Raw genomic sequence first — 15,832 nt, forward strand, 5'->3', positions numbered from 1 at the left:
GTAAGAGGGAATAGACCGAGCAGAACTTACACCTCTATGCAATATGTTCCTTCCACTTGTAAGTGTTGATACACTGATTATTTAGAACCAAAATATAAAGTGTGATCTTCCTGAACACCCTCGCCGGGCCCCGAGGTCCGGGGCAGGTCGCGTGCTGGTACCTGACAAGATGTTCTGGGCCACCTTCTCGCTCCACTCGGGCACTTCCTTCCCCTTGTCTTCGGGGGCTGGCTCGCAGGGGACCATGTGCCTCAGGTTCACCTCTTCGCTGCCAGTACCTTTAGCCTGAACAGTAAACATGTTTCAAAATGTGACACCGTCAAGTACTACGAGGGGGGAAGTTATGAAGCCAACAGATACTAGATACAAATAATGGAAATATCTCCAACCGACCTGGTCACCAGCACATTTTGTAGCACAAAGTGCAACACCATAACTGACATGAGGTGAAAACTTTCTGGTCTTAGGTATGGCCCAGTGGTAAATAAGATGTAAATACCAACATACCTCCAAACACAGCACTTCTCAAACCGTACAAGGACCTTTTCTTTCCTTGACTGGACTATGAGTTCCTTAAACTGCTGTCCCCCCCTAGACATCAGTATGGACATGGTACTCAGTAAGGTTGGGGGATTTCTGTTAACTGCCTCAATCAGTGAGGAAGGATGTTTCCAATAAACTGGTTTTGACAGAAATCAAGTAAAAGAAAGTAAACATATAAAGACACAGAACCACATCGCATTTGATAGAAATGGGGAATACGGAAATACTTGTGCTTTGCTAACTCAACAGTTGTTATAGGAGCTAACATTCAAAACCTCAAAGCTAGCCCGGCTGATGTGGCTCAGTGGACTGAGCATCATCCCATGAACTGAGAGGACCTGGTTCAATTCCCGGTCAGGGCACATGCCCGGCTGTCAGGCTCCATCCCCAGTAGGGGGCGTGCAAGAGGCAGCCAAGAGATGTTCTTATGTCTCAAAACAAAACAAAACAATCAATGAAAACATATTAAAAAACAACAACAAAGAAAAAAAAAACTTAAAGCTAAATTATTCATTCTGAGAACTTAGGAGTAGGTAACTCAGATGATTTAACTTGAAAATCAAACTTCCCAACAGAAATACAAAGAGAACTTCACTTAAAACATAGAACAACATTAAAAACAAAACAAACACTTTTCCATGGGGGAAAAGCCACTCATAGGTAAAAACTGAATATAAATTTAACAAAATATTTTGACAATTGGCCAATATCTCTAAAACATATTGAGCTTCTAGAAACTGAGAAGAAAAACACTAGAAATTCAGTAATAAAAACGGATAAAGGGCCCTGGCCAGTTTGGCTGGACCAGAGAGTCCTGGGTTCGGTTCCTGCTAGGGGCACGTACCACAAAAAAAAAACAAAAAAAACCAACAACAAAAACAAACAAACAAAAAAAAAACAGATAAAGGACGTTAGGAGACATCACACGGAAAACAAAATTCAAGGAACCCAACATCACTCGTAACAAAACTGCAGATATAAATGGCATCGGACATCATGGTGTAAGATACTCCAGGACACCATTTCTCATCCATCAAACGGTCAAAACACTGAACACTCACCACCCAACTTGCGGCTCAGTAACCCCACTTCTGCGAGTTTATCTGTTGAATTGCCTACAAATGTACGAATCCACAGATCTACGAAGTTACTCCCTGAAGTATTGTTTTGTTTTGTTTTTTTATCCTCACCCGAGGACATTTTTCCACTTTGTGTTCAGGTAGAGAGGGAGGGAGAGAGAGGAACAGAGAGAGAGAGAGAAACATCGACGTGAAAGGGACACATTGAGTGGCTGCCACCCGCATGACCGACCAGGGCCGGGGACAAACTGCAACCGAGGTACGTGCCCTTAGCGGGAACCGAACCCGCGTCTCTCAGGACCGCAGGCCGACGCTCTAACCGCTGAGCAAAACCGGCCAGGGCTGAAGTACTGTTTATAATAAAATGACACCGGAACCACAGCTGACACCTGTCAATAAAAGCTGGAAGGACAAGTTCGGACACATGAACCGGACAGTAGCTGGGGACCACGGAGGAAGTTCTCTATTTACTGACATGAAAAGATGCCCCCGATTTTTTATCAAATCAAACGGTTCACTCTACATGATGTTACCTTCTGCAAAGAGAGGGAGAGAAGAAATAACCATTTGGTTTGCTTTCATGTGCCTCACGAAACCCAGTGAAATAGACAAGACCCTAATAAACGGGCTCTCCAGCGGCAGGGACATGCGTGCACATGGGCAGGGGAGAGGAGAGCTGCTCAATGCATAGACCTTTTTATACTACTTGAATTTTTCAAACCAATAGATTAAATTTTTAAAAAATGAAATTTTAACTGACGTGGAAAAATGTCCAAATACACTGTGAAGTAAAAAGCAAGGAGCAAAGCAGTATGTCGTATTTGTATTAAATTTGTATTAGAAATCATACATAGGGGATACACATAATAGCCACACAAAGCACAGGGGGGTGTGAATACACATCTGATACGCAGAGAATGTGTCTGGAAGAACAGGGAGAAGCTGTTACAATGCAGAGCTGGGAGCTAGGAGGCGGGGGACAGACTGGGGAGGCCAACTTATTTTTCACTTACGTATCTTTTTGTACCTTTTGCACTCTGTGTGTGCATTAACTTAAAATTTAAAAAAAATAAATATATTTGGTCCGGCCAGTGTGGCTCAGTGGTTGGGCGTCGACCCTGCACCAAGGGGTCGCCGGTTCGATTCCCGGTCAGGGCACACGCCCAGGTGGTGGGCCTGATGCTCAGTGAGGGGCGTGCAGGAGGCGGCCAGTTGATGTTCTCTCTCATCGATGTTTCTCTCTCTCCTTCTCCCTTCATCTCTCTCTAAAATCAATAAAGAAAGAGAAATAAATAAATAAAATAATAAAATAAATGTATTTGTTGGAAACACTTTGGACTCCCAATGTCCTCATAAAACTAGCCTGAGCTGTTCGACATAAACCAGTGACACGTGACTCGTAAATGCAGAATATCCGCCTGATATCCATGAGCCCCCAGGGCAATTACTGAGCACTTAGGATCCAGAACCAGCTGCTCGTAACTCGGTGCTCACGGTGCTCTTCCCGTCTCTGTGCGTTGTCTGTTCCTGCCTCTGCCCTAAGACCTCTGACCTGCTCTGCGTGTGGCCAGCTCCTCCTCTCCCAGGGCACACTGGGTCTTCGGCCGCCCCCCGAGTGCGCCCAGAGCAGCCCACTTATCTCTGAGGCTCGGCTGTGCAACAGACGGAGGCTCACCCCTTTCTACACAATCCATGCCCCGTCGTCTCGTCCCCACACTGGACAGAGGATCTCTTTGGTGCCCTGTGCCCCCCACCAGCCGGTCACGTCCCCGAGATGAGGAACTGAAACTTTCCCGCTCTGCTCAGCGTTCCAGCCCTTACTAAAGACTGACCAGCTCTGACCCAGATGTGCCGTTTATAGCGTGTCAGAGGCTCAAAGTCTAAGAAACGAAAGCGGAAACGACGAAATGACTACTAACTGTCAAACGACCCACCTGCCTTGTGGAAAGCCCTGGAGAAACAGGACCTGAGTGGAAACGCAGTCGAGGAAGAAGCGGACCCAGCCCCAGAGCCCGGTGCCCACAGCCAGGTGGAGAACACAGCGAACCAGCAGGTGCCTCCTTAAGGCCGACAGGAAGGTCCTTCCAAGAGCTGCAGCCAGACCCACCCTCAAAACAGGAGTCCCTGAAAACCCTCAGTGACCAGCTGTGGGAAGGGACGTACAGCTGCAGTGATGTTACCAGGGACCACTCTGGGGCGCCAGGAGCTGCTTTCTTTGGTCAATGGGGTAGTTCAGGGCCTTAGAAATTCCTGAGGCTGGTTCGAGGTGCCTGGGTTGGAACAGGGACACAGACGTGATCGCTCCCTCCCTCCACTTACCTTTCTCCCCCGTTTCCCTCTGTGGCGCGAGTCCTTGCTGCCCTGGTCCCGGGCAGGGTCCAGCTGTCTCGCCTCGGAGCCCCCGGCTTCCTTCAGCGGCTCGGAGGGGCTGCTCGCCCTGCCTGGGATCTGGAACTCGCTTTCTCCTTCAGCTCGGCTCCAGTGCGCCTGGGGAGCCAAGGACTGGGCTCAGCTCAACCCCCCTTCCCAGAGGACCCCCCCCCCCGGCTACGGCGCACTGCGTTCTAGGAATCCGCCTGGTCACGCGTCAGTGTCTGACCGTCTTATTTCATCTATTTATTTGAAAAATTTTATTTTCCTTTATTGATTTTAGAGAGAGAGAGAGAAACATCGACTGGCCGCCTCCTGCGTGCCCCCCACTGGGGATGGGCCCACAACCTGGGCATGTGTCCTGACCGGGAATCGAACCAGCGACCCCTTGGTGCAGGGTCGATGCTCAACCACTGAGTCACACCAGCCGGACAGACAGTCTTATTTTAAGCACAACTACTTTTGTTTGTCTTTCCCCAGTACTTCAGTTTTATCTCATCACCAAACCTCAACCCTTTGAGATAGTTTACAACATACAACCTCAGCCAAATTCCAAAAGACAAAGAATAAAAAACTTAGAGCGGTTTGTTGGTATAAGTGACCATGCAATCAGATGCAGCTACTTTTGAATTTAATGACATAATACTTAATACATTTTAGGAAACATGCAAGACTAAATAAGTATGAGGTCCATGAACAAAACCCAGGTGCAGGCTAACGGCTCTGCATTACTGGGATCTGAGTGCCGATTTCCCCAGAGTGCTGAAGGGATCCTGCAGGCGGACACTTTGCTGAAAGAACACTGAGGATAAACAAGGTCAACATTGTTGCCAGTAACTAACTTTTGTTCTCAGTTGGAGTTTTGGGACAAGAGAGCAAACAAAAACCAACATGTGACCCCAAAATAAAACTCAACAGGGAATTAAATATATAACCTAGAAATCAGTTCCATGTCCTCCCTAAAGCCCCAGTAACAGAGGTCCAGTGGATTCAGGAGGAAGGCAACCGGCTCCGTGATGGGTCTGGAGCACTGAAGGCCACTTCATGCTGGTGGACAGGACAGCGAAGGCCTCCCTCGCCTTCCTCCCCACGGCCCGGCCTCTGCAGACCTCGCCCTGTGAACACGCAGGCTGCACACACTTCCGCTGGGGATCACCTCTGCTGACACCGACTGAACGTTCAGCGTCCACTACGCCAAAGCCTGTGCTGTCCGTACAATGTGATGCTGACGTGACTCTCACCTTTTCCTCAGCTGGTGACATGCTCCCACTACCTTTGACCTTTTAAACATCGGCATGGACTCAAAGTGTATTCTACTTTCTGCGAAAACGGGAACAAATCTTTTCAAACTGAAGTAAAAGGAAAGTACAGCTGACCCTGAACAACACAGGCTTCAACTAGTGGCCTCACTTATATGTGGCCTTTCTTAAAAAATATACTGTAAGTGCACTCTGGGCAAAGACAGGGAGTAGGAGATGCTGTCCCCGGACGCCCTCGTCAATGTACAACTAAATTACAGAACCGCCACTGTGAAAGCCTTCTGAAGACCAGCTGAATAGAATGCCTATAACTAAAGATATAAAGACTTGTCGAGCCCGGCCAGTGTGGCTCAGTGGTTGAGCGTTGACCCTGCACCAAGAGGTCGCTGGTTCAATTCCCAGTCAGGGCACATGCCCAGGTTGTGGGCCCGATCCCCAGTGGGGGGCATGCAGGAGGCAGCCAATCAATGTTCTCTCTCATAGATGTCTCTATCTCTCTCTCCCTCTCCCTTCCTCTCTCTCTAAAATCAATAAAGAAAAAAAATTTAAAAAGAAGCAGACACATCGAGACGGGCAGGAGAGGCAGAGACTCGGCCCCCTGAGGAGCACGCGGCCCACAGCAGCTGGCTGTGAATCAGGTGAGACCCCGCAGGTGACACAGGGCCGCTGTAGCCCCAGGCGTGCTGCTAAGGGGCCTGCGTACAGCTCACTCACAGACATTCACCCTAAGCCCCAACAAAGGGGCAGCAGCTTGAAAGACGCCAGGAACACACAGGGGGGAACTGAACTGTCTGGCTTCAGAGCGAGGCTGGAGGGCAGCTTTCCCGCGGACAGAAGCGTGGGCAGAGGCACCCAGTGGGCACCGTCAACCCGAATGGCACCTTTCCCACCCATCCTCACGACTGCCTGAGAAACAGTCCCAGCCCACTGGGCACCCCCAGAACCTCTTTCAGCAGTGGCTCTTGACAGCGTCTGCCTCCGCCTGCGCTGTAGACTGCCCCCAAATCTCTCAAAGGCCACACCTCCGAAGTGGCAGGTGGTCTCAGCATGCCTGGTACCTCTTGCTAAGTGGCGCTGAGCCTCACTCCGCAGCATCGTTTTCCCAGGCGCCTCCCAAGCCCAGCACAGGCAGCTTCCCACAGCAGATGACTGCGTGGCTCGTGCAGCACTGGATTGCGCACAAGCAGCGGCGGACTTTGGCAAGTACCAGAGTCCCCCCGCCTCAAGGGGCCCCAGAACCGACACACCTGGTTGGCCAGCTTCAAACCACACCAGAGCACCACCCGATCAGCACCACGGGCGACACGCCAACAGAGGGAACTAGGCAGGCACCAGAGGCCAAATACAGCAAATTCCACGCTGAGGGTCACCTTCCCGCACAAAGGCTTATCCACTGTAGTCATGGCCTGTCCTCACGACCAGTCAGCCTGAGGGTCAATCTGACCCACTGACGTGCTAACAGCAATCAATGCTCGACTCCAACAGGAGAGCACACACCACTCCCACAAAGAACACCCCCCCTACACTGGCTCAAGTAAACAGGGAGGCTGATCCACTGGGCCCCAGGGGGCACCTACTACAAAAGGCGACTCTGCCGTCCTGGGTGACACGGCAGCTCTGCCTAATACAGACAAACACAGGGAGGCAGCCAAATTGAGGACACAAAGTAACATGCCCCAAATGGAAGGAGAGGAAAAATCACCGGAAAAAGAACTAAACAAAATAGAGACAAGCAAGCTACCAGATGTAGAGTTCAAAACACTGGTTATAAAGATGCTCAGTGTATTAAGGGAAGAGTGGATGATCTTAGTAAGAACTTCAGCAAAAGACAGGAAACGAACAGAAAAAGAGATAAAAATTACAGAAAAGAACCCACACAAGACACGACATAATTAAAATGGCTTAAAGACAGAATCCGAAAGCATTAGGAGAAAAGCCGTTAGTTACACACAAAGGAGCTCCCATAAGACTCTGTCAGCTGACTTCTCAAAAGAAACTTTGCAGGTCAGAAAGAATTGGCATGAAATATTAAAAGTGACAAAAAGCAAGGGCCTATAACCAAGACTCTTCTATCCAGCAAGGCTATCATTTAGAATCAAAGGACAGATAAAGAGTTTCCCAGACAAGAGAAAGCTGAAGTAGTTTACCACGACCAAACCAGTATTACAAGAAATGTCAAAAATTCTCACCTGGCCAGAGTGGCTCAGGGACTGAGCCTTGACCTATACACCAGGAGGTCCCTGGTTCCATTCCTGGTCAGGGCACATGCCTGGGTTGTAGACTCAATGCCCAGGAGGGATCCAAGCTTGGTTTCCCCCTGATGTTTATAAACGATTTCAGAGTTACAGAGGGCAATTATTCAGCCAGGGGTCTTGTTTCGAGGGCGGTAGGCTGCTATCACTGAAGGTCTACTCAACCTTTGTCAGGCCACCTTCTCTGGCCCCATGACTGGGCTGATGCCCTCTGAATTCTCATTACCCAGGGAACTGTATCTTGCACTTAGCACACTGTTTTGGGATTGCCAATAATGCACATGCACCTCTGGATGGACCCCGGCATCTTGAGGAGGAGGCAGGACCCCAGGTGACTAGGCACCCAGCACAGGGCCCACAGCATAGTGGAAAATTAATACATGTTTGATAAATGAATGGCTATTTGATACAGACTCTGAAGTCTTGATTAATCTCTGCAAGACAGCACGGTGTAAAATGCAGTGTGTGGCTTCACACCGCACTGTGATCCGAGGTGCAGGCCAAGCCAAGAGGTCTGCAAGATGAACTATGTGTCCTGGCTCGTATTTATGGACAGCCTCTTGGCCAGCCTTTACCATGAGTTCCTACACCATCACTTGATGAATGGGTCACCTTCAAGCCTGCTTGAATATCACTCTGTCCACGAGGGCCCCTCTGATCACCCTATTCACAGTGGTACCTGCTCCACCCACACCAGAACTGTTTCCAGTCACCCGACTCTACGTTTTCTTCTGTAGCTCTTATCTCCTTCTAAGGCATCATACACTAGTTGGCTTGCGTGTTCCCAAACACAGGTTTGGCATTTGTTACAGACAGTGACTAAGACTGTGAACTCTGGAGTGAAACTGCCCGGGCACGTTAAGGTGGATTCTCATCCTGAAGGCAACCACACAAGTTACCTGCAGCCGGAGGTCGGACATTTGTCTTAATAGATCCTCGAAGAGTTCTTTGTCATCTTCCGGTAACTCAGAAGACAAGACGACTCCCACAAAGCATCCTGACGCCTGTAACATTGTGTCAGGAAACATGTAGGCTCCCACAGTACATTTAAGAACTGGAGATCTATCAGGAACTAGAGGATACAACCAGTCACAAACCTGAAAGAATGAGTTGGAAAAAAAAACAGTTAAACAAAAACAATGACTACAACCAGGTTTTGACCAAACTTTTAAAAACGGTATACCAGAAAATAAACATTTTGAAATTTGAAGTGCATTTTAAAAGGCTTCATAGAAAAATCAGCATCAGCAAGTCACCAATAAAAATCAGCCATTTACTAGTCTGATCTTCTGGCAAATTATACATAAGAACTGTGCTAAAAATGCCATGCTCCACTATTTATAGTCTTAGAACAGGTGGCCTTACATGTCCACTCTTAACCAACAATGAGTCTAGCTTTAAATAATGGTCAAAGTAAATTAAGGTTTTCTGTATCATGTAAAATTAGACATCCCTTTGTGGAAAAAAATAAAATCAAACTATCTTCAAGGACTCCACATGGACTTGCTGATTTAATCCTTACAACACTTCCATGAAGTTGGTTAGTACTGTTTAATTACAAACAATTATTAATTAGAAACTCAGCAGCATTCACAATGCTGAAGATCTACCCAAGAGAATCTAACAGGACAGAGGCTGAGATAAAACAGTTATGTTTACCGGGTTTACTACTAGGGACCCCGAGAAAGACGATATCAGCTAAGAAGGGCTCCTGGTGGCTAACGGGGTTCAACTTTTTAAACACGCGAGCCCAGCAGCCACGTCTACACAAGCCCTCACACAGAGCGCACTGCGGGGAGCAGCCTGCACTGACCTGCCCGCCTGCCCCGGGCCGGGCACATCTGCCAGCTCTCACAGGGGCTCCTGCGGTTCTATTTCAGCAGCAGGGTTGGGGCCTGCCCCATCCTACCGGGGCTGTGCGGCCACAGCCCCCCCAAGCTTTCCCATCAGCCGACCAGAGTTGCCCCATTCTCACCACTCAGGACAGTATTTTTTGGTCCAATCAAACGGAAAGGATTTGGAGTCCTGTCTGCATGAGGAGGAGCCAGTCAGGGACCTGACTCACATGTCAGCTGTCCTCCGGCGCTAGGGGGCGCTTTCTCTCTCCACCAAGGCTGGCAGGTGGAGAGACCAGCACAGGCCAGGGGAGCTGTCTAGCCTGCGGGGCCTGGCGCCAGGGCCACCTAAGGGCACTGCTGTTTCCACCGCAGCTGCTGTCACAGCTGAGCTGCTTGCGCGGAATCAGGTTTCCGTCTTCTCTGGGCCTCAAGCCGGGGATTCCTGTTGGCCAGCGGTGTTCATTGGGCACCGTGGAGTTGAATCAAAGTGACACAGAGCGGCCCTGCACAGTCACCTGGGGAGGGCAGGCTGTCAGTGCGCGGAGGTCTGACACTTGAGCTCACTTCCTAGAGATCTGAGTTCAGAAGAGGCTACGTTTAAACCGGAGTAGCCAACGGTATTCACTTCCAGAGACATACCTTCTTTGAGTGACCCGAATAGAACTGTGCCCCTCACCTAGGACATGGCTCTTCCCAGTATTAAAAACACTTCCGTCCTGGCCGCTTTGGCTCAGCAGTTAGAGCGCTGGCCTGCGGTCCAGAGAGACCTGGGTTCGGTTCCTCGGTTGCAGTTTGTCCCCGGCCCTGGTTGGTTGTGCGGGTGGCAGCCACTCGATGTGTCCCTTTCACGTCGATGTTCCTCTCTCTCTCTCTCTTTCTCTCTCTCCCTCCCACTCTATCTGATCAAAAAATGGAAAAATGCCCTTGAGTGAGGATTCAAAAGAAAAACAAACTTCCTAGACAATCTAGTATCAAAATGCTGTGTGGTGAACACACGTCAAAGAGCACAAAAGAGTTCATACAAACAGATGGAAAACTCTGGTGGTACACAGTCATCATCTCTGACCAACGGACTATAAATGTCCAGAGATCAGAGGACTCAAGTCTGACTCTTTCCCGGAAAGTGCTTGATAAACATTTTCAAATGATTTTTGTTTAAGGATTCTCTTTTTTCTAGTTGTCTCAAAAGTCACTCTCCATGTTTTATAAAAGTCAAACTTCAGGCCAGTTACAATAACACTGATTTTCCCACCATCTGTGGTATGTGAAACTACTTCCAGTAAGATACTAACTACTTAAATTTGAGTAGTTATGCATTTTCACATGTATTAGGGAAAAAATACATTTTTCTCTCAATTTCATAGTTGCTATCATTTATGATAAAGTTAACAAATGAGACAGCTAAATAAAAATATTAAAATAATAGCAAAATATGGATTTGACCAAAAAATGGTAAAGGGTAACTTACTGAAGTCGGAAAGTTTGGGAATAGCTTTTTACTGGGCCATGCTTCCTCTAATACTAACTACAGGCTCATCACCACAACTGAACTGGAGTATCCCCAACTCCTCTCACATAACACGTTCCAGACCTTTCTCGGGGTGGATTATACAGACGGATGAGCCCCCCTGCCACAGGCTGATCCCGCCTGGCTTCCCTCTCATGTCCACGTCCTGTACAAACTGACTACAAATTCAGCAGGTTTAAAATGCATATTAAAACAAAAACCAAGAGAAAAATCGTTTTTACAAGCCCTAAAATTCTAAGTCTGCCTACTTAAAGACAAATTATTTTTCTAATTTCCTAAAAACCAAATTAATTTCCAATTTCCTAATTTCCAGCAGTGATTTTTGCTAAGAAATCATAGCTAACTTCTAATGCTTAGTTGGGTTAGTATTTGTTTTTAGAACATACAAATATTTACTCAGTTAACACATGATAACTCCCTTTTAGGAGAATGCTACAAATATCTGAATACATGCAAACGAGAGCCCTTTAAAGAGACAAATTAAGCCCTGGCAGGTTTGGCTCAGTGGTTAGAGTGTTGGCCTGCAGACCAGAGGACCCCGGATTCGGTTCCCACTAAGGGCACATACCTCAGTTGCAGTTTGTCCTCGGCCCCGCTTGGGGTTGTGTGGGTGGCGGCCACTCCATGTCTCTCTCTCACATGGATGTTTCTCTCTCTCTCTTCCTCCCTCTCTATCTGAAGATAAATGCAAAAATGCCCTCAGGTCAGGATAAAAAAAAATGAGAAGAGAATTAAATTTGGGGTGTAATTTTACTTTTTATTTAGGACCCAGAATAGGAGTGAATGAAAAGATTAAAAGTAAAACTCCAAGCACTAAGACAGGACACTTTTCTAACGGTCTCGCTCTGTGGCCAGGGCTCAGGTGCAGAGTTACTCCGGTTCGCTTCCCAGCTCCATCACAGGCCAGCTCTTTGACCCCCACTGTTACAGTGCACCCCTATGACCACATCGGGGGCAACTTGCAGCTCTCCGAAGCCTCCTCACCACCCCAGTCAACAACCCTACAGCTTCTAACCTCCAGGCTTCTTCCTAAAGTACCCTCAGGACTCCCCACATTCTTCCTGTCTAGCAGTGTCTTCCTTCCACCAGGGCCCCACACATGTCCTTCACACTCCCCCGCACACCTCGAACTACCTTTAAATAACATTCAAGTCGGCACTGCGTGAAAACTGCCGAAGAATGAAACACGGAGCACACGGAAGAGGACAGTGAAACCCAGACCACCAGTCCTGCCACCGGCCACATCTGGGCTATGGACAGCGCCTGTCCTGCTCCATCATCTCCCTCCTCGTCAGCCCTGTTACATACCCAGTGGACACTCGTCCTCACCTCCAGACCCCGTCTCCCGGTACCACCGTCCTTTCCCAACAGGACGCTTCTGCACCGCCACCTTCAGAACACCTCGCATCTCCACAGCAGTGCCTACCACAACCCTGGCAGGCTGTTCCCTTGGGCCAAGGGTATCCTGGCAAACGGATCTGCTTGGACCGTCAGAACTGTATCCTCAATTACCATCAGAGAATCTTCTATTTTTACTGATATATAAATTTCTTTCATCTGTATTGCTGTGAGTATTGCAGATGCCCCCTATTCTCCCCCACTGCTCCCCGCACCCAGTTCCTGCCCCACCCCAGGCCTCAGCTCACTATAGTCTAGGTCCATGGGTTACGCATATAGATGGTGCAAGGTCTCAGGCTGTTCTCGGTCCGCATCCCCCCCCCACCCCTGAGATCCAGCAGTCTGTGCCCTGCCTCTAGACCAGCTTCTCAACCTTGGCATGGCTGATGTTCTGGGATGCATGATTTTCTTATTGATGGGAAATAGCCTGTTCAGATGTTTCGCGGTGCCCCTGGCCTCTACCCATGACCTGCCAGTGGCCCCCTTCCCAGTGTGACAATGAGAACTGTTTCCAGACACTGCCAAACGTCCGGGGCAGGCAGGAGGAGAGATGGCCCCTGGCTGAGGTCCGGAGGCGGGAGGAGAGATGGCCCCTGGCTGAGGTCCGGAGGCGGGAGGAGAGATGGCCCCTGGCTGAGGTCCGGAGGCGGGAGGAGAGATCACCCCTGGCTGAGGTCCACTGTTCTAGACGCTGGGCTGAGCTCAGCCCAGTGCAGCCCCTCCGCTGAGCTGGGCCTCATTGTGGGAATTTACAGCTAGACATCCACATGTTACATAAACCCCTTTTGAAATGAAACTTATTAGGTTTCTTCTTCAGATAAAAAATTAAACATTTAAGACCTGTCCCCACAAATGTAATACCAAAACAAGACTTTTTTTGTTAAAAAAAATAAAGACTATCAAACACAAACACAGACATTCAATGCTCATAAATTTCGTATCTTTTTAAAACTAGGAGTTATAACACTATTTTTGCACTTGTTATCTTAGACACATTACAAATATTAACACACAGAAAGGATGCATCTTAGACGCATTTTAAATAAAGTTTACATTTTCCTTTGGCTCACCTGAAGGAACCCCGGAGGACGGTTTAGAACTGTGTCCAGAGAATTATCCAAGAACCTCACAATTCGCAGGTACCCGGGATACGAAGGTGCGCTGACCTCCCCTGCAGGGTTCACGAAGAAAATCTGTACTCCATTTGGTATCAAAATCAACTCGTCTGCATCGAGCCCTAGGGTCTCCAGAGGAGGCGGCTGAGAATGATTTCCGTAAAAGTCTGCTCCAGCTGAGGAAAACTCCCCCGATTCTGTCCCGTATGACACGGTGTAGTGACCCTCGGCAGCCTGAGGCGTGTAGGCAGGAGGTGCTTCTGCGGGGTGACTCCCAGACCGTGGGGACAGAGAGCCTGGGGCAGGGGCCGCCCCCGGGCTTGTGGCTGAAGCATTCCCAGCGGCCTCAGTGTGCTGAGCAGGGGAACTGAAGGGCTGGGGCACCACTGACTTTTCGGACGTGTCTTTAGGCGGGAATTCTGGAAACAGCTTGGGCACCTCCTGAAGGTCGTTCCGCAGAGACGTGTCAAGCCCCTTCTCCAGAATCTCCAATCGGGCGCGGACGTTCTGTAGCGTTTCTTTCATTTTCTGTTGCATCTGCCTGGCCGAGTCCCACCCAGGCCCTGTGTGCTCGGGGTCTGCGGACGGGACGCTGACCCCCCTGAGCAGGTGTCCTATCCCTTGCTTGTAGAGGTTCTTCGCTTCTTCCTTCTGGCCCAGCTCATCTGTACTCAGCCCCTTGTTGACGAGCGCAAAGGCCTTCTTGTAGGCCTCCTTGATGATCTGAATTCCAGCAGGTTCTCCGTTCTGGGGCTCTTGCTCCATTTCTGCAAAACAAAAAATTATCTTTGATTATCTCACTTGGCTCTTTGTTTACTTCCTGTGAACCTCTCCTGCCTGAGTCTATTTCAAGAAGCCCGGGGCCTGCTTGTGTGGCTCAGTACTGTGCTCCTTAAGCTCTGTTCGATCTGACCCGGAGGAGGCGCCCAGTGCACCTGCGCTGAGATGACAAGCCAACGATGCTCTTGGCCCCGTTTTCATTTCAAACAGAAAGGAGTCAGGCAGAAGACAGCGACTGACTAGTTTTCTTCTTCCAGTTTCTCATAAGAAATAAAAATCTCCCATAACGTATCTTGAAGGTCGGAACCAAAGAGTGTCATTCTAAAATTCATTATACTAGAAATACAAACATGCCCAGCGGATTAAAACGGAGGTCGAATCACACACTGGAGATGCCGGAAACGAGAACAAAACATCTGGATGAAGCTGTACAGTTACCTCGCGTCCACTTCGAGGCGGAAGGTCCCTTCCGCAGTGAAGCCCGCTCCCCCCCAGAACGCCACCAACCGACTCTGACAAGGTCCCGAGAAAGGCATAACTGTTCTTTTCGACGAGAAAACGGCACGAACAGGCATCCAGAGGAAGGTATTTAAACGGCACGTGAGAGCGAAATTCGCATCATCCCCGCGGGGAGATGCCACGAATCCACGGCTGAGTGACCGCACCCTCGGTGGCTGGCAGAGAGGACCCCTCTGAGCAGGTGTCCTATCCCTTGTAGCAATGGGGACCCCACCCTTCGCTGACGTCCGTGAAAGACGGCAGACACGGCCTGGAAACTGCAATTTCTCCTAAAGCTGAGCCCTGGCTCTATGCCCTGTAATTCCCCTGATCGGTAAGTACCCCAGAGAAACAAATGCACGAATATACACACCCAGAACACGCACAGTGCTATTCACATGCCTTTACTCACCAAAGCCGAAAACTTGAAGAAACGCAAATGCCCACTCACAGAAGAAAGGATAAACAGTGGTGTGTTTATCCAATGCACATACACGGGAACTAAAAAATAAATAAACCGATGCCTGCAATGCTGATGAATCTCACCAATTCTTGGAGCAAAAGAAGCCAGATAAAAAAGACTTCCGATGGAGACCACATAATACATGAATGATTCTGTCAAGCTGAAAAATAGGCAAAACTAGTGTGTGGTGACAGAAATAAAAATAGTGCTGGCAGGTGGTAAATATAGACTTGGAAGAGGCATGAGAATATCTTACTGTATCTGTAAATGTTCTTTATCTAGACCTGAGTGGTGACTGCATACATAAAGAATCATTAGGCTACACATTTAAGACGAAGGCACTACATGTTATTTCTTAATACTAAAAAAAAGTAAATAAAGCCATAATTCACAAGGACGAATCAGGAGGAACTGGAAAAAGCGACAGACAAGTGGCAACTCTCAAAACAGACCAGAGAACGCGGGGCCTCAGCTGTCCCAGGAAACTGGAGATGCGGCCCCATAGCCATCGCAGACCAGCCACGGGCCCTGAGACGGATGAAATTCCATCTTCTTCTGGAAGAAAGAGGGCCAGCTGAGAGCTCGTTCACAGAGGAAGACCCCTGGCTCCCTCCTGCACCGAGCACCCCCTGGCTCTCTCCTACACGGAGCACCCCCTGGCTCCCTCCTACACGGAGCACCCCCTGGCTCCCTCCTACACCGAGCACCC

At 49.0% G+C, this 15,832-nt stretch overlaps 1 protein-coding gene across 1 annotated transcript in view; it reads right to left on the minus strand.

The window, feature by feature from the left end:
• Nucleotides 1–15,832, minus strand: part of SPART (spartin) — a 45,187-nt gene that overhangs the window by 19,639 nt on the left and 9,716 nt on the right. The window contains exons 2-5 of the mRNA XM_036250567.1: nt 13,338–14,149; nt 8,403–8,600; nt 3,942–4,109; nt 162–285 (exon numbers count right to left, since the gene is read on the minus strand). Coding sequence (XP_036106460.1) covers nt 162–285; nt 3,942–4,109; nt 8,403–8,600; nt 13,338–14,147 — 1,300 coding nt within the window. The 5' untranslated portion in view covers nt 14,148–14,149. The remainder of the gene's footprint in view (nt 1–161; nt 286–3,941; nt 4,110–8,402; nt 8,601–13,337; nt 14,150–15,832) is intronic.

This window comes from Molossus molossus, unplaced genomic scaffold, assembly GCF_014108415.1.
Source record: "Molossus molossus isolate mMolMol1 unplaced genomic scaffold, mMolMol1.p scaffold_m16_p_9, whole genome shotgun sequence".
Classification (NCBI taxonomy): domain Eukaryota; kingdom Metazoa; phylum Chordata; class Mammalia; order Chiroptera; family Molossidae; genus Molossus; species Molossus molossus.